Below are 23,686 nucleotides of genomic sequence, written 5' to 3'. Positions count from 1 at the left end.
CACCCTGCAGTGCATTGCATGGCACAAGTCAAAAGGTTCTATATTACATCTGTGCATTTATATAGAAAGGTTTATTTTTAATATTTGACCATTCAGAAAAATTGATGTCTTGTTTGGTTTCTGCACATTCAGTCCAAGCAGCCCCCACGCTCCCACATGGAAGTTCCAATGGCTTCCCTGCACATTTGCTGATTTTACAAGCAAAACTGAGATGGAAACACTTCACTGTGGCTACATGTGGAAACCACACTTCTCACCTCCACTCCAGATTCCTGTTTTGTGAGTTACTTTTCTAATAGTTTAGTTCATTTTTTGGGAACGTGATCCAATAAACCTTGTAACACTTCAGCTGCAATTTACCTGCTGTGCTTTCTGTCATACAGAGGGACAACAAAGAGTTCCAAGCATAAAGTGCAATCATAAAACCTCTTCCCCCACCCAAAAAAACACTTCTGTTGGATGAACAGATTCAGAGCTCCTTCTTGTACCCACAACCTTTAAGCATAACTGAAGTCTGTGAGAATTTCAGCCCTGCAAAAGGGATGTGCAGATGTCAATTCTTGGACTTGGGATCTAGATGTCATTTAGAAGTTCTACAGCATCTATAGAGTGATACTTGTATCGAGAATACAAGCTTCCTGCTTGTTGACATTATCCTTCTCTCACCCAGAACACATCAGGGAGTTATTACAAATGTAATTACACTCTATGATTATACACTTGTAGTTTGTAGTCATCTAGAGAGTGTCCTTTATTAAGACTACCAACCTGCCCTGGAGAAATTCCTCTCAAATGTTAACACTACCAAGGCACTTTTCTTCGCAGTCCAGAACATCTATTAAACTTCGCTGGTATCTTCCTTCTACTGTCCTTCTGATTGTTCCACTATTACTGTTCCAGATATTTTACCGACTGTATAGCTCTCCTCTGCAGTCCAGGAGGCACACTGCATTGCTCACCCAAAGAAAACTCCACAGCCACCACTTACCTACAGCCATACCTGTCAACCTCCTAAACATCAAATGTGCAGTAGTGACCTCCAAAATGCATTGCAAAGGCTCAACATTCATAGCAGTCATATGTCACCATGAGTAGTCACACTTGTATGGTTATAACACTGAAAGCATAGTACATAAAAACAAAAACGTTAAGGACTTTCATCTCCAAATCATTATGTAAAATAAATGTGCAACTGAATATAAAAAGAAAATAACAAAGGACAGCAACTTAAACAGAAAATAGTCATAATAAGTACACAAGTACAATTAAAACATAACTAATGTATGGCCCCGTAAGAAGGAAAACTAGCCAGAAAAGTCAAGATACACATATTGGGAAAATAAAGTCAGTTACGTGTCTGCAGTCGATGTCAGTGAAATATCAGAGCAGATGAAGAAAAAGCAAGAAGTGCACGAGCACCACTGCTGAGATTTCAGCCATGCAGAAGAGCTGAAAAACAGCATTTTTAGTCAGAGTGCACACAAGTAGCTCGCAGGAGGAAAATTTTCCATTCCAAACTGCAAATCCAGAGTCAGATAATCAGTCCTTTTAATTATTCATATGTTTCTTCAACAGCCTTAGGAAATCCTCCCTAACACCCCAGCTATCCAAGTCTTCCATAGCCCGAGCTCTATCTGCACACTATCAGCTGACCTCCTTATTGTGTTTCCCACTTCTGAATTTTCCTAGCAAGCATCAACACAAGCCCCAGACCCACCCATCAAATACATGTAGAGCAGCACGGTACTATTTCTGCATGTTTTCTTTTTACCAGAAATGGACTTTTTGCCTGACATCACCAATAATAAATGACAAAGTCATCAAGTCAGTAACTCTCCATTACTTGAGCTTGGAAACCAAAGCTTACAATCTATGTGGATTCCCGCTGTATTCTCCTGCAATGCAGATCCTGAATTACTGCTGAGTTCCCCTCAGCTCTCACTGAAAACCTCTCAGAAGCCCCGCAATGATATCTCTGAAAGAATGATGCCTTCAGTAGTCTGGAAGGTGGATCTCACCTCAACTTTGTTCCAGCTCCTCTAAAGGCTTACACCTGCCACACATGCCTGACCAACAGAGAGCTCAAGAGCACACCCATACCACAGTGTGCAGTGCTGTTCAGAGATCCAAAGGAATAAATTTTTTCCAGAAGTACAAATACGCTCTCTGTACATTTTGGCTGCCGTGTGATTGTGTGCAGCAATGTGCTGGCACACGTCAGACTATCTGAAGCTACACCTTCACATCCACATCCCACTGCACTGTGGTTTTGCTATTCCCTAACTGCAGTAAAGCTCTCCAGAAATTAGTGTAGGATCTGATTAGTGCCTTTTAAGACACCTTTAAAGCAGACCAGAAGCTCTGCAGGGAGGACACACTGCAAGCCATGCTGGGTGGATGCATCACTGGCTGTCAGGGCTGACACCAGGCACCTGGGAAACATCGTTTAAGAATCTGGTAGGATTCTGAGTAAAGACTGAGAAGTTTGCAGGCACAGAATGTGGGAAAGATGGCTCATCATGAGCGGCCTCAGCTGTTAATAAATGCACAGATCTGTCAACTAAGAGCACAATCTCTGGGTCTTTGAACTCAGACCAGTCTTCAAATGGCACAGCACCTGAAGCAAAAGGCACAACGATCCAGCTGCTCTGGTGTGGCTGCCATGCTGTGAGGCTTTTGGCAAGCCCCAGTGCAGAAGGCAGTGCACTGAATGTGACAGGCGTACTGGATATACACAGCACAAGACTAGAGCTGCAGACCAGATGTGTGAGGAAGTGAAGAGCTTTAAAAGCACAGTGCAGGACTTGGGCAGTCAGATGTTTAGTACCCCTTTTAGCTGAAAATAGGAAGGCCAGAAGAGTGGTAAGACAAAAAGAACAACTGCTGAAGAGCAAGAGTAACTCTACTTCTAGCCCCATCTGAGGAGCAAAAGCTTTGCTCTTAGAGAGGGAAAGAGAGGAGGCAGGTTCCATCATTTCCTCTCACAAATAAGCTAAAAAAGGTAAGGATTTTATCTTCACTATATTTCTAACTGTCCTCACATATACTCTTTTCAACTTAGGGCCAGCCAAGAGATTAACACTGAGACAAGGGGGTAACAAGCATGAGGAGCCTTATAAATCCATCCCACACTGTACACCAGATCTGCGATGGGACATCCTCCCACCTCATCACAGCCACCACAAGAGTAAACTCACAGCAGAAAGAGGCTGCAAAGGGTTATGGACACAGGTTAACCTCCACCTTAATGAAAACATGGATGCTATTGACAGTGGCAGAGTGGGAAACCCTTGCTCTGTGATGGTCTGTAAAACCTTGTAGCTGGAGTTGGACTGCAGCTGCCCGAGGCCACTCAGGTGCCAGTGGTCCAGTGTTGGGACGATCTTGGCCCCTATCTGCCCACGTACCATGCCATCCGCGAGGGGGAAGACATTCAGAGAGTTAGGACGTTCCTTCCTGCTAAACAGAGAAACAGAGAGAGAGGGAAAACCAATCTGTTAGCTGTTTACGAGCTTCATACACAAAAGAAACAGCACACTAGCTCATGCAAAATGTTAGTCATTAGAAACTGAACCGCACTCCTTGCCCCAGCTTAGCAGTTGTGTGGATTCCCAAACCCACAGCTCCATGGTGCTGTTTGTTCAGACCCAGAGTGTCTACAGGTAGAGCCAACCATCTGCCTAGAAAGTCAAAGGGGGTCAAGTGACCAGGACAGGCACAACTGACATCAGCACCCCCATGCAGTGTTTGAAGGAAAAGCAAAAGTGCAAAGAAACCGAGCAAATTCAAACCAATGTGTCCTTTGAGAAATGGGTGCACCGTGGGAAAACGCCACAGCAGACAATCCCACAACAAAATGGGCATCATTGAACGAAGAAAGAGGCTGAAGTGAGTCACCTACACGCCACTTCTGCACATTCCACCCCAAACCTGGTTTGCACCAACAGCAGAAATCAGTGGGTTTTGGATCACTTGTAATACTAAGCAAGAGAAGTAATACTTGCATTCTGTGATTCCTCCTCCATATCCAACTACAGTCTTCTCAAAATTCAGAATTTATACAAACTTATAAATAAATGCATCACTCATAAAGCCAGATGTCTGTATTACTTTTTCTTTATCACTCTCCTTTCTGGCAAGTGCAGGTGACCAGAAAGCTGTGGATTTGATTCTCAATATGGAAGCTGGCACAGATTTGGGGACCAAGTTCCAGTGGGAGAAAATGTAGAGCAAGCAGTGGAGGTGGAAACTCAAAAAAGAAAGTAGCTTGTCAGCATGAACACTCCAGAAACAGGGCAGCAGTCAACACCTCCTTGCAAGACACCGATCTGCTTCCCTGCTCCATCAGGCTCCATGCCAGCCCAGTACAGCACTGCTCCTGGACACAGCAATCATTTCACCAAGACTCAGCTCAGCTACCACCATCACACAGTGGGACCGGCAGCCTCCAGCAGTCCCTTCAACCCAACCTGTTCTGTGATCCTGTGATCTGTGACCACGGGTGAAAAACAACTGCAGCTGCATCTGAGGCTGCCCCAGGACTGACTCAAACACACTGACATGGCAGGGGCAGAAAAGAGTTCATTTACAAAGTGAAAGCAAAATGTCTAACGGAAGAGACCAATGCTCAGCCTTTCCATTCTGAGCACTGTCCAGCTGACACGGCGCACTGCACCGCTGTGCCAGCATGGCTCCTGCTTGGAATGGCTGCTTACTGTGCCCCATCAAGGAAAAACTGCAGGAAAGATAACTTCAGTTTCACAGTCCTGATGTTGGTGTTACCAGTCCCCAGAGTAGTTCAGAATATCCTCAGGGTTGCTATAAATTTTCAGTGCTGACTACAGCCCTTTGGAGTGACTTTCATACACCCACGTCCTTCTGGTCCAGGGGGACTCTGAGCACTTGGTTAGTTCCACCTCATGTTGTGAGGAAAACAGCAAAAGCCTCTATAAGGGCTTGCAGTAGCCAAAACCTGGATCAGAATGCTCCTCCTGTAAGACCTTAAAGCTTAGAAAATGTAACAGAACTACTAGGTTTGCCATCATTGCAAGGTGGCAACAGCCCTCTTTGTAGGCTGAGGGTGCAGAACTCACTGCCTCAGCCAAAGTCAGATGTGCATTCTGACAGTTACTGGTGACACGCATTTCCTGCCCTGCTTAGAAAAGAGGTGTATTTTGTGCTCATATAGGAAGTGCTCAAGAAACGTGTAGATGCGGTAGGCAGGGCATGGTTTAGAAGGGAAATATTGGTGGTAGGTGGACACTTGGATCATTGGGGATCTTTTCCAACCTTGGTGATTTGATGATTCTAATTTAAAGGAGAAAAGACAACTTTTTAAAGTAATCTGGAAGGTGAAGTTCAAATGTCCAATCACACATGGATGATCCCGGTTTGGAATCCAGCCTCTGCCCCTTCTGCTTTGGGTGCATGAGCTCCTTCCTGATGTAGCAGCTTGCTGGCTCCCTCTGCACCAGCCAAGGGAAGTGTGCCATGTGAGTGAATCTAATGCAGATGTCAGTACACAAAGAGGGCAAATAGGCCAGCACAGAACCTTTCAGCATCACACCACGACCACCCAACAGCAACCTCCAGAACTATGATTAACAAATAGCAGTAGGATTTACCTTTTCCTCCATGACTGGCGATGACTGCAGCGACAAACGTAACAGCCAAAACAGAGCAGCAATTGCACAAAAAGCAAGACAAAAAAAAAAACAACAAAAAAACACAACAACAACTATTAGAGAATGAAGGTCATGCAAACATGCAGCCCTATCAGAGACAGCGAATGCATGCACTTTTATTCATACTACTTGGAGGTGTGCACTGTACCCATTCCCCTCCTCAGATGGCAGCAGACACACACACCCCCCAGCAGTTCTTGCACCATCTTCTCTCAAGTGACAAGGAAGCACCCTTGGTGCATTTACAGCCTTATGCAAATATGTATTTACACAGTCTACCATATAAAACACACCCAAGCACATCCACAGGTGAAGGTAACCAAATGCACTCACAAACATGTAGGAAGACATTGAGAGATTACACCCATATCCCCCCCAAAACACATCAGTGTACCAACTCACAAGTGCTGGTGTTCACCCACACGCAGCTGTGCAGACACAGGACCACACAACCCTCAAAGGCACAAACATACACAAATACAGCACACATGAACAGCCCAAAGCTTGAAATGAAGGAAAACGACCCACTTCCCAGCTGCTGTTCCTACAGATTCAGATGGAGGCCTGGCAAGGGCTGTGACAGACACAGCGAGCTGCTCTTTCTTCCCATTCTTCCAGGAACTAGCAACACGTTACATGGAATAGCATCCCTCCAACATAGAGACAATCCTCAGTGCAAGGTTTGTCCTTCATACCAGAGAACAGGGTGTGGGGGGGCAACCAGCCTAACACACTCCAACCATTACAGCTGTGATCAGGATTGGTTTGGGGCAGAGGAAAACAGAAACAACCTATTGAGGGAGCTGTCAGGAACACACACTCTCACAATCCTAACAACCTACTGGTTCTTTTCACCCCATATCTTCTCTTTCCATACCCATCATGCCTGCCTCCATTCACCTACAGAGGCCACCATCCAGCTTCTGCTCTTCTTTCCTTGTATAGATTTCTATATTTTTCCACTGGTCTGCTAGAAAAGCATTACCTTCAGATGGGAAAGGGTTACACTGTATTCTGTGATCAGTTTTATTTTTCTAAGCCACTCTCTGACATGACACCAATTTACTGCTCTGCAGAAAACACAGCACTGAGAACTTACTATATGGAAAGAACTCAGCCAGATCAGAATGTTCCTATTCCAGTTCCTTTTAGATCCGCTACAGATTTGTGCTGTCCTTCAGAGTTTGTGCAGGAGAAAGCCTAGATAAGTGTCATGGTTTTGTAATTTTGTAATTTTGCTATCAGTATTCCACATCATAACATCATGTCAAGTATGGATACTTCTGTTGAATGTGCAGTCCACAGAAGAAGACTACATATCCCAGAGAACAACAGGAGTAACAATAAGTCACGGGACCAGGACTCTATATAATCTCGTTCCCAGGCTGGAGTGCCCTCCTTCTTCTCTCGAACTTCTTGGAGAGTGGGAAGCATTCCAGCCGTGTCGCCTAGAGTTCACAGTAGGCCTCTCGGTTTTCGGAGACTCTCTCTCTCTCTCTGTTTCGTTCGATTTTGTTAGCCTTAATTATATTATATTGTGTTATCTTGTATTTCGATATCATATTTAGTAAAATAAGTTTTTCCTCCTTAGATTGTCGCTGTTTTATCCCACTCCCCTTTTCCCCCTCCTTTCCAGGCCCCGGGGGGGGGGCGTGGGGTGGCTTCCCCTGTCACGGGCATAGGTAAATCTAAGTAACCCGTGACAGATTTTTTGGTGGAGAATGCGGGCATAGAGCTTTTTAGCTTTTAGAACGACTCTCTCTTTGCTCTTAAAGAGCTTCGTTACGGGAGTGTTGGGAGTGTTATCTTTCCGTAGCTGCTCACAGAGAACGTGACCTTGAAATACCAGACAAATTGTCAACATTAAGGGCTGCTGCACATTCTCAGCATTGCTATCTAACTTTTGTGTAGAAAACAAAGGGATTTCTTTCTCCCTTAGAGCAAAGCTAGCTAGCTCTGACTTTTACAGAGCCTGCCAGCTATGAATCCACTCTTCATCCCAGTTGCTCTGTTTAAGGGATTGAAGGCAATTATGATCTTCTTAAAGTATTGGTCAACTATTAACACCATAATTTGGTGTTGTGGAATTGTGCAGATATATAGCCTAATAAGGTGGATACTGATGGAGACACCTGCCTGGTATTTTTACAAGATGTGGTATGGTCAGAATTTTGGCATCTACACCTCAGATGGAATTGTGAATCTTACAAACACTTGCATCCCAGATGGAACAGGCAATTTTACAAATACTTGCATCCCAGATGGAACAGGCAATTTTACAAACGCCACCATGTTTAATTCATTGTACAGGCTAAAAAAACCCTTTTTATTTGGGTTGTACTCTCAGATTTCCACACGCTTTTCAATAACTGAGATAGGGTTCATACTTGCACTCATGTTATCACTATCAATGCATGCATATATGTTCCTATGCATTCGTTCTATGCGGAAGTCCCCTCCAGAACCAGAGAATGATGACTGGCAGGGAATATGGAAAGGTTTAGGAAAAGTCTTAGAAGCATGGGGACCCGCAGTGTCATGGGATTTCACTCTTGAACACCTAAGGGACCTTAAGAAATTAAGTGAGTATTTGGGTCAGAGATCTAAGGAGGTAAACCTTATGTGGGGTTTGGCTTATGCATACCGTGCTTTGTATCATACTATTCTGGAGAGAGAGAGTTTCCGATCTGAGATTCAAGCCCAAGTTAATTCTGATCAGTCACAGGAGGCATCAGTAGCAATATCAGTTGCCCCTGTGGAAGGCAAGAAATGGAAACGGGTGTCCATGCGTCTAGAACGAAAAGAAGGAGAAGCACAGGGAGGGGCTGCAGAAGACCCAGGTGCCGGGCATGGAGCAGTACCGAAAAAAGCAAAGGCAAAAACCAAGAGGCATGAAGAAGAGACTGATGATGAGGAGGAAATCACCTATTGTCGACCTCTGAAGCTGACTGAAATCCAAGGCTCAAGAAAGGAGTTCACACGGCGTCAAGATGAAGGTATCCTTGCTTGGTTGCTTCGCTGCTGGGACAACGGGGCCAACAGCTTGTCTCTAGATGGTAATGAAGCTCGCCAACTAGGAAGCATTGCCCAAGATGCAGGTATCGACAGAGGGATTAGCAGATGTTCGGATGGAGCTGCCACTCTCTGGTTGCGGCTGTTAGAAGCCGTGAGAGAAAGGTACCCCTATAAGGATGCTTTGAAGCCTAAATTTGATAGTTGGAATACCGTCCAAAAAGGTATTCAGCGCCTGAGGGAATTGGCCATGGCGAAAATGTTGTACAGCCCTGATCCAAGCGAACTTGACCCTGAGAGAGTGAGGGCCGATCCTGACATGTGGCAGAAAATCACAAGTACAGCACCAGAGAGAATTGCACAGTCATTGGTAACAGGTTCTAAAGGGTTCGTGGACAGATGGCCCCGAGTTGTTGAGCTGATTATAATGCTTCAAACCACCGATCAGCAGCTCCCCCAACTGCATGCCGCAGTTTCTGCCATCTCACGGCTAGAAAACCGAGTAGATGAAATGTGCAAGAAATTGTTTCCATCAACTAATTGTAATGATCCTGTAATAGTATCAGAAACAACTGATGAAGGTCAATCCTCGTACGGGCCACCAGGTCTAATGAAGGATCTGATCAAACTAGTCCAGTCCTACTCCCCACCTGCATCATCAAAAGTCTCAGCTGTTAAACGCACACGCTTCCCAGCTCGAGCAAAGAACAACAGTACGATTGCACCGCGTGTTTCCATGTGGCGCTACCTACGTGACCGTGGAGAAGACATGAGGAAGTGGCATGATCAGCCCACTTCTGCACTACGAGCACGGGTGAAAGAACTGCTAGACATACCAACCACCAGTGGAGTTGCTCCAGTCATCACAGGTAACCAATAGAGGGGCCCTGCCCTCAGTCAGGGGAGGGAAAGGGATAATAGAGTTTATTGGACTGTGTGGATTCGATGGCCTGGCACATCAGAACCACAGGAATATAAGGCGCTGGTGGATACCGGTGCACAGTGCACCCTAATGCCCTCCAGTCATGAAGGGACAGAATCAATCCATATTTCTGGAGTGACTGGGGGCTCTCAAGAATTGACTGTGCTGGAGGCTGAAATAAGCCTCACTGGCAAAGACTGGCAAAAACATCCTATTGTGACTGGCCCAGGGGCTCCATGTATACTGGGTATTGATTACCTCAGAAGGGGGCATTTCAAGGATCCTAAGGGGTATCGATGGGCCTTTGGGATAGCTGCTGTAGACATGGACAACATTAAGCAGCTGTCTGTTTTGCCTGGCCTGTCAGAGGACCCGTCTGTTGTGGGGCTGCTACGAGTAAAAGAGCAGCAGGTACCGGTTGCTACAAAGACAGTGCACAGACGGCAGTATCGCACCAACAGGGATTCCTTGCTCCCCATTCATGATTTGATTCGCCAGTTGGAGAATCAGGGAGTGATCAGTAAAACTCACTCACCTTTTAACAGTCCCATATGGCCAGTGCGTAAAGCCAGTGGAGAATGGAGGCTGACAGTAGACTACCGTGGCCTGAATGAGGTCACACCCCCATTGAGCGCTGCTGTGCCGGACATGTTGGAACTCCAGTACGAGCTGGAGTCAAAAGCAGCCAAATGGTATGCCACCATTGACATTGCCAATGCCTTCTTTTCTATTCCTTTGGCCGCAGAATGCAAGCCACAGTTTGCCTTCACCTGGAGGGGCATTCAGTATACTTGGAACCGTTTGCCCCAGGGGTGGAAACACAGCCCAACCATTTGCCATGGGTTGGTCCAAACTGTATTGGAACAGGGTGGTGCTCCTGAACACCTGCAGTACATTGATGATATTGTTGTGTGGTGCGATACAGCAGAAGAAGTTTTCACAAAAGGAGATAAGATAATCCGGATTCTTCTACAAGCTGGCTTTGCTATTAAGCGAAGCAAAGTAAAAGGACCTGCCCAGGAAATTCAGTTCTTAGGTATAAAGTGGCAGGATGGACGTCGTCACATCCCAGCAGATGTGATCGACAAAATCACTGCCATGTCTCCACCAACTAGCAAGAAAGAGACACAATCTTTCCTGGGTGCAGTAGGCTTTTGGAGGATGCACATTCCAAACTACAGCCTCATTGTAAGCCCCCTTTATCAGGTAACGCGGAAGAAGAATGATTTTGCATGGGGCCCTGAGCAGCAGCAGGCTTTTGAACAGATTAAACAAGAGATAGCCCGTGCTGTAGCCCTGGGGCCAGTACGGACTGGACAGGATGTAAAGAACATCCTCTACACTGCTGCTGGAGAGAAAGGCCCTACTTGGAGTTTGTGGCAAAGAGCCTCAGGAGAGACCCGAGGCCGACCCCTGGGATTCTGGAGTCGATCATATAAGGGGTCTGAAGAGTGCTACACTCCAACTGAGAAGGAGATCTTAGCCGCGTATGAGGGGGTTCGGGCTGCTTCCGAAGTAGTCGGGACTGAAACACAGCTCCTTTTGGCACCTCGACTGCCAGTGCTGAACTGGATGTTCAAAGGACAGGTTCCCTCCACCCATCATGCTACTGATGTCACCTGGAGCAAGTGGATTACGCTGATTACACAGCGAGCGCGAATGGGAAACCTCAATCGTCCAGGAATCCTAGAGGTAATCATGGACTGGCCTGAAGATAAAAAGTTTGGAACATCACCAGCAGAAGAGGTGTCACGTGCTAAAGAGGCCCCACCATACAACGAATTACCAGAAAATGAAAAGAAATATGCCCTATTCACAGACGGATCATGTCGCATTGTAGGGAAGCATCGCAAATGGAAAGCTGCTGTGTGGAGCCCCACACGACAGGTTGCAGAGGCCACTGAAGGTAAGGGAGAATCAAGTCAGTTTGCAGAGGTAAAAGCTGTCCAGCTGGCCTTAGATGTTGCTGAACGGGAGAGGTGGCCAATGCTGTATCTTTATACTGACTCATGGATGGTGGCAAATGCCTTATGGGGGTGGTTACAGCGGTGGGAACAAAATAACTGGCAACGGAGGGGAAAATCTGTTTGGGCCGCTGAACTATGGAAGGACATTGCTTCCCGAACAAAGAATATGGTTGTAAAGGTGCGTCATGTGGATGCACATGTGCCCAAAAGTCGGGCTACTGAAGAACAACAAAACAACCATCAGGTAGATAAAGCTGCTAGAATTGAGGTGGCTCAAATCGACTTGGATTGGCAGAATAAGGGCAAATTATTTCTAGCTCGATGGGCTCATGAGACCTCAGGCCATCAAGGAAGAGACGCAACATATAAGTGGGCCAGAGACCGAGGGGTGGACTTAACCATGGACGCTATTGCGCAGGTTATTCATGATTGTGAAACATGTGCCATAATTAAACAAGCCAGAAGGATGAAACCTCTCTGGGAGGAAGGGCGATGGCAAAAGTATAAATATGGGGAGGCGTGGCAGGTTGATTATATCACCTTGCCACGATCTCGCAGTGGTAAGTGTTATGTACTCACTATGGTAGAGGCAACCACTGGGTGGCTTGAAACATACGCAGTATCCCATGCAACTGCTCGAAACACCATATTAGGTCTTGAGAAACAAGTCCTGTGGCGACATGGCACCCCAGAAAGAATTGAATCTGATAATGGGACACATTTCAAAAATTCTCTTATAAATACTTGGGCCAAAGATCATGGCATTGAGTGGATTTATCATATTCCCTACCATGCACCAGCTTCTGGTAAAATTGAACGATATAATGGGTTGTTGAAAACTATGTTGAAAGCAATGGGTGGTGGAACATTTAAGCACTGGGAGAAGAATCTGGCAGAAGCCACTTGGCTGGTCAATACTAGAGGATCTGTCAATCGTGATGGTCCTAGTCAATCTAGCCCCCTACACACTGTAGAAGGAGATAAGGTCCCTGTTATACATGTAAAGAACATGTTGGGAAAAGCTGTTTGGGTCCTTCCAGCTTCTGGAAAGGGCAAACCTATCCGTGGAACTGTCTTTGCCCAGGGACCTGGGTGCACTTGGTGGGTAATGCAGAAGGATGGGGATGTTCAATGTGTGCCACAAGGGAATTTGATGCTGGGGGAGTGCAGTCAATAATTTTATGTATCTATATATATATATATATGTTTGCATGTGTAGTGTATTTTAGTTATTATAGTTGTACATTTAGTTATGTTACATGCAATTCTACTATTTAGCTATCACAATTTTACATACGTGTATATATATGTATATATATGTATATATTAACCATGATGTAATAATGTAGAATAAGGGGTGGAATGTCATGGTTTTGTAATTTTGTAATTTTGCTATCAGTATTCCACATCATAACATCATGTCAAGTATGGATACTTCTGTTGAATGTGCAGTCCACAGAAGAAGACTACATATCCCAGAGAACAACAGGAGTAACAATAAGTCACGGGACCAGGACTCTATATAATCTCGTTCCCAGGCTGGAGTGCCCTCCTTCTTCTCTCGAACTTCTCGGAGAGTGGGAAGCGTTCCAGCCGTGTCGCCTAGAGTTCACAGTAGGCCTCTCGGTTTTCGGAGACTCTCTCTCTCTCTCTGTTTCGTTCGATTTTGTTAGCCTTAATTATATTATATTGTGTTATCTTGTATTTCGATATCATATTTAGTAAAATAAGTTTTTCCTCCTTAGATTGTCGCTGTTTTATCCCACTCCCCTTTTCCCCCTCCTTTCCAGGCCCCGGGGGGGGGGCGTGGGGTGGCTTCCCCTGTCACGGGCATAGGTAAATCTAAGTAACCCGTGACAATAAGTCTCTCTGCCTCTGGAGTTTAGGGTATAACTGCTTCAAACTGCTATATTGCTGCCCCTGAAACACTGCTGGATATTCTCCATGGCAGGAGAGCTGAGCTGCTCTCTGCAGAACAAAAGAAACAGGACCACACACTGACACTTGGCTTCCTGCAATGCTGCACCCTGCCAGCTCAGCAATTCCCAGCTCCCCCTGTTCCCAGCTGAGACATGGAGATGGCAACAAGACAGAAACGCACACATCAGCACAGCTGTTCTTCCTACAAACATTCATACCTTTCAGGTAGGTGGGAGAGGTGAGTTGGACTGAACAAAGACCTAATCCACCCTGTTTCTCCTTCACCATGGGTGTGCCTAAGAGCTTGTACAGAGACATCTGACAGCAGAGGCACACAGCCCAGCAGAAGTCTCAAACATGGATGTTCTGCAGTTACAGAGCCCATTTTCCTTCAGCATCCTCCCTTCCTTCTAACACAATGTTACGTTACCAACAGCTGTGAACAAAACTCCCGTTCCCCCCAGCAGCCCTGTGTTCACACCAGTAAGGCACCAGCACAGAACCAGAGGCTGACCCCCAAACCTTCCCCTCACAGCACGATGCTCGGGCAGGAGGCCAAGCACTGGCTGGGGAAGGAACATCACGTCTGCAAGGAATTGGGGAGCAGTTTGTGTCTCTCTTGCTCTCTCCTCTGCTGTTTTACAATACACAACCAAAACCTTGATGATCTGAATTCCTTCCCAGGCACTCCAACCCAGCAAAAGGAAGCCACAGCTTCCAGAGAGCTTATATTGTTTATTTCAAGACCTGACACTTCCTTCCACTTTCTTTATCCCAAACCTAATGGACACACTAGTATTTAAATGTTACGGATCTAAACAAAAGGTACTAAAATAACCTTATTTTTATAAAATAGGAAGAATATTTCTTCTTTTCTTCATTTGAAATTATCTTTTTATATGTGGTTTTAATAGAGTGGTTTTATATACTGCACTTCATTTCCTGCTACTGCCATTCCTTTAAACAGAGGCTGGCTCTGATCACTTTGGTGCTATGAAAACAGAGGGGAAAAAAACAAAGCACTTTCATGGGCATAAGTAGATCTATTGAGTGACTGACTCAGATAAATCTTCCCTTAAGAAACTGGGGAAGAAGTTACATAAAGGCTAATGCGTTTAACTACTCCAGTTTCGCTGGCTATCACACATGCACACAGACACACACAAATGAACACTCTCTTCCATCCCCATCCATTTTATGGATCAGTCTTATACATGATACCTGAGAACACAAACGTTGCTTTCCAGAAGACGTCCATCTGCAGCAGCACAATGAAGTCTAAGCTTTGTAACAGAACACAAAAAACTCCTCTCTGTCAAACCTTAGAGAACTTATCCACAACTCACCCTCAACCCATTACAAAAAGCTTCAGGTACAATCCATGCCCACAGGGAAAGATCCTTTGGTTTCTTTCTCTTGCAAATATGCACTCATTTGATAAGTTCCTGGATGGCAAACATTATATGGAGAGGTTATGGCCCTACCTTCTCCCAGGTACACTGCCCTCAGTTTGATTATTTCCCACAACCTGCTGCATCTTGGATCGTTCGATGTGTTCCACATAGGTCTGGATCATCTGAGAAGAGGAAAAAATACGTGAGGCAAACAGAATAAAACAAAAGACTCCATTGGACTCCATGATCATTATGGGTCCCTTCCAACTTGGGATATTCTGTTATTTCTGTTTTTTGAATATTGTTTTCCAGCATTTACTTCCAATTACTTAAAATTTCTTTTAAAAAGTGCTATCTGATGTTCAGACAGAACCTCCCGTGTTCCGGTTTGCACCCTCTGATTCTTGTTCTGGCACTGGGCACCACTGAAAAGAGCCTGGCTTCATCCTCCTTGCACCCTCCCTTCAGATAATGTTGATGCTCTCAAGTTTCTGAAGCTCTAGTCACTGTCAGGATGAAAAACCCAATTCTCTGATGTGGTTTTATGGGTAAGCTAAGAGTTTGTTTATTTGGAAGGAATCAGGCAACAGCTTACCTCTGTGTGACGCTGATGTAAAGCATTATACTCTTTCTTCATTTCTGATTCACGCTCCTCCAGCCGTGAAACTGCCAAGAAAAGATTCCACCCATCAGCTAACATACAGATCTAGACATGCTCCATGCAAGAGAAGCAATGAAACCTGCACTACACTAGTGTGGATATGTCGCACCCTGTAGATTGCTCTGATTTTTATACCAAAGAAAGGGACAGCCACAGATTTCAGGCTTTCCACAAACTACATTAAAACAAACAAGAAAAAACAGCACATGAAGAATATCTGCAAGTATATGCTCATGGAAAGCAAACTACATAATCGTATCTGTTGCACAGCTTTGCTTACTCTGATCTGCATAGTTTTTGGTCTTCAGCTCCAACTGTCGAGTCTGAAATTCAAGGTGTTCCACTTGGATTTGTAGCTCTTTCTTCTGCTGTTCCAGTGCATCTTCAAACTCTATGAACTTCTGTACAGGGAAAAACCAGAGAAGGAAGCAAGGATGAGGAACAGACCTAAACGTATTTGACTTTTCCTCTTCTCTCCTCCTATACTATGTGTGCGTATATATACATATATATATGTACACACAGAAAAAAAGCAAGAGATAAGAATTTCTATGTGCTTTAAGTTAAAACAGCATTTACTCAAGCTAGAAATACTTATCTTCTAAAATAAAGTAAAAGATGTACTTTGTGTATCATTAAGATATAATCTGCTGGCCAATGCAAGTTATGTAAACCAACACGGTTCCATCATCTTCAACAACACCTTTATCATGCTAGGCTGAATTTGGATTCCTGTTAGTTTTATGTCAGAAAAGCCAAATTCTGTGTCTACGGTCACGCATTTAGAAGTGCCTACGTCAGAAATCTCCTTCAGACATCAGAAAGTTCCCACTATTAATGATGTTGCATCTAAATTTTGCAGGAAGCATACAAGCCTTGTGGAAAACCAACCCACAACCGTCACACCTCACAGTCTCCTTTGCAATCCACTTCCCAGATCTCAGACCAGAGGTTTTTTCAGGCACACATCAGAGAAGGGGTAGAGAGTTACATGGTAAAAACCAGAGCAACTTTGACAGGTGATTCTATAAGGATGGCACATTCAGCTCCAGAGCTGCTAAGAAAAACTTGAGTCTTACTTTTTCAGTTCTGTAAGTTGAGTTATGCCTCAATTGGTGCAGAATGGAAGCAGTGAGTGATGAGACCTCACAGCAAGAAAATCCCGGCCAGTCTTCTCTGGGCATCAGTAAAAAAGAAAAAGTTCTAACCAAGACAGCCACACTGAGCAACAGGCCTAAAGAAGCCATTTCACTTGGTTTGGACTGGTTGAAGCTATGCTAAGAAAAGCAGTATTTCCCTCTGCCCCCTCTCAGGGTTTGCTGGAAGCACTCCATGCTAATGCTCTGTTGACAAACTTCCAATTACAGCCCAGCGCTAAATCCCTCTCCCTTCTCACTTGCTTGGCTTTCACTCTTGTGCAGCTCTCCTGGCACAAGGTGCCCATCTCTTCCCAGCTCCCCACCCAGGCGTGTGCCACCCAGCCAGGCAGGAATTGTGCTTGGAGTAGCAATAAACTTTAACTGACTCTAAGGAAAACATTCACAGAACTCTCAACAGTAAAACAGGAAGCAAAAGAAAGCAGGAGACCAATTTTATTCCCACTATGTAGGTCAACTTTAATAGGATTCCTGGATTTGCTACCGTTGCTTTGGTTTAGTTTAGTGAAATCGATTGGAAGATTAAACATTCCACACTAAGGCTCTTCTTAGTCCTGTCTGTCTTGCAGCCTCAAAGTACTCAAACAAACTGCAAACTAGCAATGAGCCGACCACGTGGAGAAGAAACAGAGACAGCAGCATTAAAAATTAATGCCACTCTAAGTGTTCTCAGGGAAGAAGAGCATCTCAGGTGAGTGCACTGCAGCAATATCCTGCTCCATCTCCTACGGAGATCGAACACCAGCTCTGGGCACAGGGACCCAACGGCTCCTCACTCTGTCTGGCTCCAAAACGCTTCTTGGCTGTTCCTCCATCAGAATCTCCCAGCCAGTGTCTCCCCCTGCATCAGAAAGTCAAGACAAGCAAATAAAGTGGGTGCCGTTGGGAGTGGCCACCCAGCAAGCATGGGGACATGGAGGCACTGTTCTCTAAGGAACTGAGAGAGACCTGAAATCCAGCTGCCCTGGTCCTTATGGGTGACTTCAACATTGCAGATGTTAACTGACAGTAACACACAGCTATCTATTTTCCACACATATGTTTACAAACTGCACCAGAACAGAAGGAAGGGATGCCATGGAGCCTGGACAGGCTCAAGAAGTGAGGTCTCAGGAACGGGTAATTCAAATGATGTTGAAGGGAAAATCTTCCTTTCTTTTCTACCCCACTACAATGAAATCAATGGGTGAACTGGAAGAACAAAGAGCCCACTCCCACTTGTCCTGGGAGAGCAAAGCCGAGCACAGCATTACTATTTTTTCCAATCCCTTCATACTTGCTTTCAAAGGATAATTTTCCAGCAGTTATAGGAGCCAGATATATTTTAAACAGTTAGTAATGATGGAACATGACGCTGCTGTACACATACAAATTAGTCTTGCTGGAGCCTCTCCCTGGATTTCAAGCAGGATCGCTGGTCTCTAACATCTCAGGATAAGGTTACAACCAGCACCATGGTTCACACGCTCATCGTTAAATGGAAAACAACGAGCACAAAATCATCTTAAGTGAAAGAACGAGTATTCCTCTGCAAAGCAGCGGTACACTGGAGATGGCTGAGCTTCCTGCATTACTGGCTTTCAGAGGAAGAAAATGACTAAAAATAGTAGCATGCGGTCAGAAACCATCATATCATATTAACAATAAATCAGACAGAGTGAGCTAGATGTGCATATATGCAGAAATCATATTATAAGGTCTTAATCTGGGCTGGCTGGCAGCACGTATTACATGCTGATGGGAACAGCAGCAGCTCAGCCGTCACCTTACCCTGCAGCTGGGCAGAGAGCAGAGCTGGGATGCACTGCCCGGGAGAACAGGGAGGATGCACAGCTGGATGCACAGCTGGATACACAGCTAGATGCACAGCTGGATGCACAGCTGGACGCACAGCTGGATGCACAGCTGGATGCACAGCTGGACGCACAGCTGGACGCACAGCTGGACACACAGCTGGATGCACAGCTGGACGCACAGCTGGATGCACAGCTGGACGCACAGCTGCCTGTGAGGAGGGGGCTGTCTGCAGGGCAGGAAGGACTCACACCGCATTCCACTCCCCACCTGCAGGAAGGCTGTCAGCCAGGGAGCCAATGCAGGCTGTGCAGCCTCCAACTCACAATTTGGGGCAGTAATTAACTGGCAATTCGGGAAGTTACGTTGACAGTATTCTGTCTTAGGAGGCCAAGACAAAGAAATAGGGCAGAACCCACTGGTGGCAGGACGCAGTGCTGCCTGGTGGGCAGATGCTTTGAGCTACACCCCACGCTCAAATCTTTGCTATCCTCCCCAAAGAGAAACACTCCTCTGAAGGAACACCTCCACCTGCACAGGAGCACACAGCCTCAGTGAAATAACATCCCCTTGACAACTGCAGCCCTTAAGGGCTTTTGCTTCTCTTGCTAATTTCAAGGATTCACAAGCACATCTTTTATGTGTTAGCTACTTTATAGTTGTAGATTGGTCTTCAAATGCTTCTGTGAAATCAAATGCTGTTATTTTGGCATATATCAATAAAACCATCTCCTGGATTCCTATTCCAAGGGATCTGAGCCTTTTTTTGAAGAATGAGATGCTCTGCCCTTTAAATGCTCTCCATGAAGCAGGCCTGGTGCTATGGCAGAGCCAGGGCAGGCAGATGGGCTCTTCCCAGCCCTGACACAGCTCTGCCCCCGCACACCATGGATCACTGTAGAGGAGCACAAAGGGAGCACGGGCAGCTAACAGAGCTCTTCAAGGCAGCCTTGTGGTAAGTGGGGCTGACAGGGCAGGAGGTGCTACTCAAGTGCAGCAGATGAGACCGGACTGGGAAATGCCACTCATGAAGAGAATCAAAACATCACACAGGAGGAACGAAGCGATGCTGATGGTCAGAGAGGAGCTGGGACTGGGCAAGGGCATGCAAACATCGTGACTGCAATGAGAAGACTTGAGAGAAGGGAGCTGAGCACAAAGCAAAGATGAGCCCCAGGTCAGCTGCAACACAGTGTGAGGAGACAGACAGACGTGCTGCCATCTCCAGCCAACAGGATGTCACACAGGTGAACACGCAGGGTGATCACACCAGATAAATCCTACCACTGTCATTTTGAACAGTGCAACACTCCAATTCATGCTGAAGCCTTCCAGGAAAGCCACCTGCTATTGCAGCCCCACACGCCCAGGGATCAAACCAGGCACAGCCAAGTGTCACCCAAACCAGCTGCACACAGATCCCTCCATGGGGCACTCCAACCTGACCCTCCTCCAGCAGGCAGCGAGCAGAGCTCGGCTCATGCCACCAACACAATGGAGACCAAAGGCAGGACTGGTTTCTATTAATACTTCAAAGGCACAGATATCTCATGGAGGCAGAAGTTACTTGGAGTAAAAGTCAATGCTGGCACAAGAACAAACCAGTAAAAACAGGCTGCAAGTTAAAAAAAAAAAGAAAGTGGAATTCAGGAGGAGGTCACTTTTAGAAGAGCAGACGCAAGAGGTTTAAGTAATGGCTTTAAGACAAAGCCTGATACATTTATGAAGCAGCTTCTGTAATGCAACTGCCTGCAGTGCTGAGGAATGGGCTGCTGAGTCAGCAGGTCCCTCCCAGTTCTGTGCTCCTACAAGTGGGTGCCATCCTAACACCCGCTACAGAGCAGGAAGAAAATTCCTATGCAAGGTCCTATGCATAAGCTGCAGATGTCACTAAATAGTGGGAGCTGCTGGCTCCCTGGAGTGTAGGGAGGCCTTGCAGTGAGAGCTTGATGAGTTAGTGGGATGTGCATTAGGCTCCACATGAGGATTAACAAGGGAAGTGCTGTACTCTGCACTGGGACAGGGCAGCCCCAGCTCTGTGCAATGACAGGAGCGGCACAACAGAGGTGCTATAAAGGAAGGGAAGAAGATCGCTCACCTGGAGCAGAAGATCTCGGATTCACATGGGAAAGCTGCACCAAGGGGGGATCTCCAGAAAGAGACCCTTGCCAGCAGCAGTCAGCCCCTAAATGGGCTCTAGGAGAGGTGCAGCCATTACCCTGCGCTCACACAATGCAAAGCAGGTGGAAGAACACGGCAATACTGAAAAGCTGACGCTGTTCCACAGCTTCAGTGTTTTGGAGGTCAAGGAAAAGAAATGTGACATTCTGAGCCCTGCAATCACAGACTGACTGCACTGCTTCATTTCAAGGGACTTCTGACTTCAGTGCTCTTGTCCGGGTGCTTCTGCTGCCCTATTTTAGAGCAAGTGGAAAATATTGAGTCACTCTGCAGTCAAAGTGTCCAGAAAAGCTTCGCTTTTGGCTGAGAGTATTTTGAAAGATACTGAATGCAACCATCCTGGGGAAATGAGTGGCAGAACATGGAGACAGAAACCTCTGCTTCAGAGGAAGGGAAATGAAGGCTGTGCAAGCTGCCCCAATGGAGCAGGACATGGCTGGGTGCACGCTTATGTAAAACAAGATCTGGTGGTTCTGCAGTAGCGGGAACAGGAGGATACGACACAACTTTTATGCCAGAGAATAACATCCACTGCTGGTTTCAGTTCACTTAACATCAATAAACTAACGATGTAATCAGACGCCCATGACATGATATTGCAATACAGGAACAAATTACTTTGTGATCACCGACTCCCAGCTCCCCAGCATTGCTGCAGCTGTTGAAATGATCATTGATACACGCAAAGAACTCAACAGCAAGGGATTGAACATCGCTCCTGGAGGTGGAACCCCCACTGAAGGTGGGGCTGGAAGCTGCAGACCCAGGACAGGCAAAGCACACAGCGCCGAGTGCTGCTCAGGGACGGAGATGGGCTTCCCCTGCTACAGAAGTGCAAGGCGTGCTCTGGTGGGGGGTGCATTTCTCTGCTTACAATGAGCTGACGAACAGCAGAATTCTCTGTAGCATAAGAGATTTTCACTTCCATAACACGTAATCCACTGCACAGGAAGAGGCACACAGGAAACTGCTGCAGGTAATGGTGTGCTTTGGTCACACACAAAGGGAATGACAGCTGTATCTCACACACGTGAGCTGATAGCAGAGGCTACACAGGGGGCAAAACCCATTTGTTCTCATAGAAGCACATTATCTATTCCTTTCTGCTAACAAGGCCCTATGCAGATACTTTTTTGCCCATTCAGCTCAGATGCGCCTGAGGATGACAGAGTGCTTTTACATCTGCCAACAGCACCGTGCTGTGGGTCCGAGCGTCCCTGCAGGACGTAAATGTTGTCACCACATCTGCTTCCAGGAGCAGGCACAGCAGGAAGCAGCACCCCCTGTACCGGTAAACTGAGAGCAGAAAGATACGAGTCCAAAGATGCAGGATCCATCCATGGGGCTGTTCCACCCCACGCCCCGAGCCCCACTCCTCCCCAGCAGCAGCACATTTCCAAGTATTTAATTCTCAGAAGCTACAAAATACCGGCTTGTGGAATGAAGTCCCACACTTGGAATTGCTTTTCAATCCTTCCCTGCCTTCATATGAATTTGAAAAGATCAGCTGTAAGTTTTATTAACACATACTTAAAACTTAAGGCTACAACCCAAATTGACCAGCATTAGTACAGGGCGATAAATGTCCTGGGCTCACGTCCTCACCATCCAGCACCCAGAGCACCTCCATTGAAATACTGCACGGCGCTTTACTCTGGAGTCATGAAGGGATTTCATTTACCACATCTAAGCAAATCAAAACCCGACTCTGAGCAAGACTCCTGGGACGGAAAAAACCCTCTACTCTCCCAGTGTTAAAACACAGCCAATACAGACGCATACATTCCTTTCCCAGCAGCTTTGCAAAGACATGCTGATGACACGGCAGCATTACACTTCTAGCGGTACCAAGGTGTCCGGCACGTCGCAGACCGGCCCTGCTGGAGGCCGGAGCCGCCCGGCCGCACCTATGGCCAGAAAGATGCCGGTGGTGTCGGCGGACTCGAGCGCTCAGTGCGGAGCAGCGCGCTCAGCTCGGCTCCTTTGTCCCCGCATGAGGCGCTGTGCCCCGATGCCGCCCGCTCCCAGCACCTGCCACAGCCCCGGGGATCCGGGACCCGCAGCACCCGGGGAAAGGCCGCTGAGATCAGACAGGGAACCATCTCCAGGGCAGGGGAAGTACAGGGAAGACATCAACCATCTGAGGGCCGCGTTTAAACCCGAAACTGGCAGGAATCCTCCAGTCATCCCCGTGCAGCTGGTGTTCGAGCTCGGGGCAGCGCAGCAACGCGGAGCCATTCCCAGCTATTCCCAGCCATTCCCAGCTATTCCCAGCCATTCCCAGCCATTCCCCTTCCCCTCTGCACGGGCTGCGCGGAGCGGATGGAGCGGGGCCGGGAGCGCGGCCTGCGATGCGGGTACCGCCGCAGCACATCACATCACATCGTATCACATCATCACATCGCATCGCATCATATCATCGCATCACATTGCATCACATCCCTGACCCTTGGCGCCGCGCACAAGATGGATGCCGGGCCCCGTTGGCGCTGGGCCGCTCTCACTCACCTCCTCGGCCTGTTTGCGCAGCACCTTCTCCCACTCGTACTGTGTGAGCAGCTGCTCATTGTCCTCCTGCAGCAGCTCCAGCTCCACCTCGTGCTCCTGGTTATCGGTCAGCACCGAGTCCAGGTTCTCCAGCACCGTCACCACCAGCGGCATCAGCTCCTTCACCACCTCCTCGTTGTAGCAGTGGATGAGCCGCTCGAACTCACGGTAGATGCTGTTGGCCAGGCCCGACACCCGCTCCGACATCACCGACCCCGAGCAATAGTCGTTGCCCGGGTACCCCCCCACGCCGCCATCATCCAGCTGGATCTCCAGCATCGTGCCAGCCCCACAGCAATGCGCTGCGCCCCGCGTCGATCCGCTCCGTTCCATTCCGATCCGCTCCGTTCCAATCCGCCACTGCCGAGACCCACCGCGCTCCGCCCGCCAACGGGACCCAATGAGCCGCGCGGCGCCACCCCGACACCGAGACGCGGCGCTGAGCAG

General features: G+C 47.0%; 1 protein-coding gene across 1 annotated transcript; it reads right to left on the bottom strand.

Annotated features, from left to right (window-relative positions):
* Positions 1–2,613: 2,613 nt before the first annotated feature.
* LOC146758072 (C-Jun-amino-terminal kinase-interacting protein 3-like) lies at positions 2,614–23,518 on the bottom strand. Its single transcript, XM_085518315.1, has 5 exons — positions 23,201–23,518; positions 15,841–15,961; positions 15,495–15,565; positions 14,990–15,081; positions 2,614–3,459 (listed from the first exon to the last, which is right to left on the bottom strand). The coding sequence occupies exons 1-5, from the start codon at positions 23,516–23,518 to the stop codon at positions 3,171–3,173; spliced, it is 891 nt and encodes a 296-aa protein (XP_085374441.1). The 3' UTR covers positions 2,614–3,170.
* Positions 23,519–23,686: the final 168 nt, after the last annotated feature.

This window comes from Coturnix japonica, chromosome 17 (assembly GCF_054131305.1).
Source record: "Coturnix japonica strain WE chromosome 17, WE-NBRP24, whole genome shotgun sequence".
Classification (NCBI taxonomy): domain Eukaryota; kingdom Metazoa; phylum Chordata; class Aves; order Galliformes; family Phasianidae; genus Coturnix; species Coturnix japonica.
Note: the sequence above shows the minus strand (reverse complement) of the source record. Positions and strands in the feature narration are given on the sequence as shown.

Coding starts and splice junctions, on each gene's coding strand:
- LOC146758072 (XM_085518315.1), bottom strand. CDS start 23,518: ATGCTGGAGATCCAGCTGGATGATGGCGGCGTGGGGGGGTACCCGGGC. Junction 15,962..23,200: donor TGCGCAAACAGGCCGAGGAG/GTGAGTGAGAGC, acceptor TTCCCTGTACAG/AAGTTCATAGAGTTTGAAGA. Junction 3,460..14,989: donor GGCAGTGTACCTGGGAGAAG/GTAGGGCCATAA, acceptor TTCTCTGTTTAG/CAGGAAGGAACGTCCTAACT.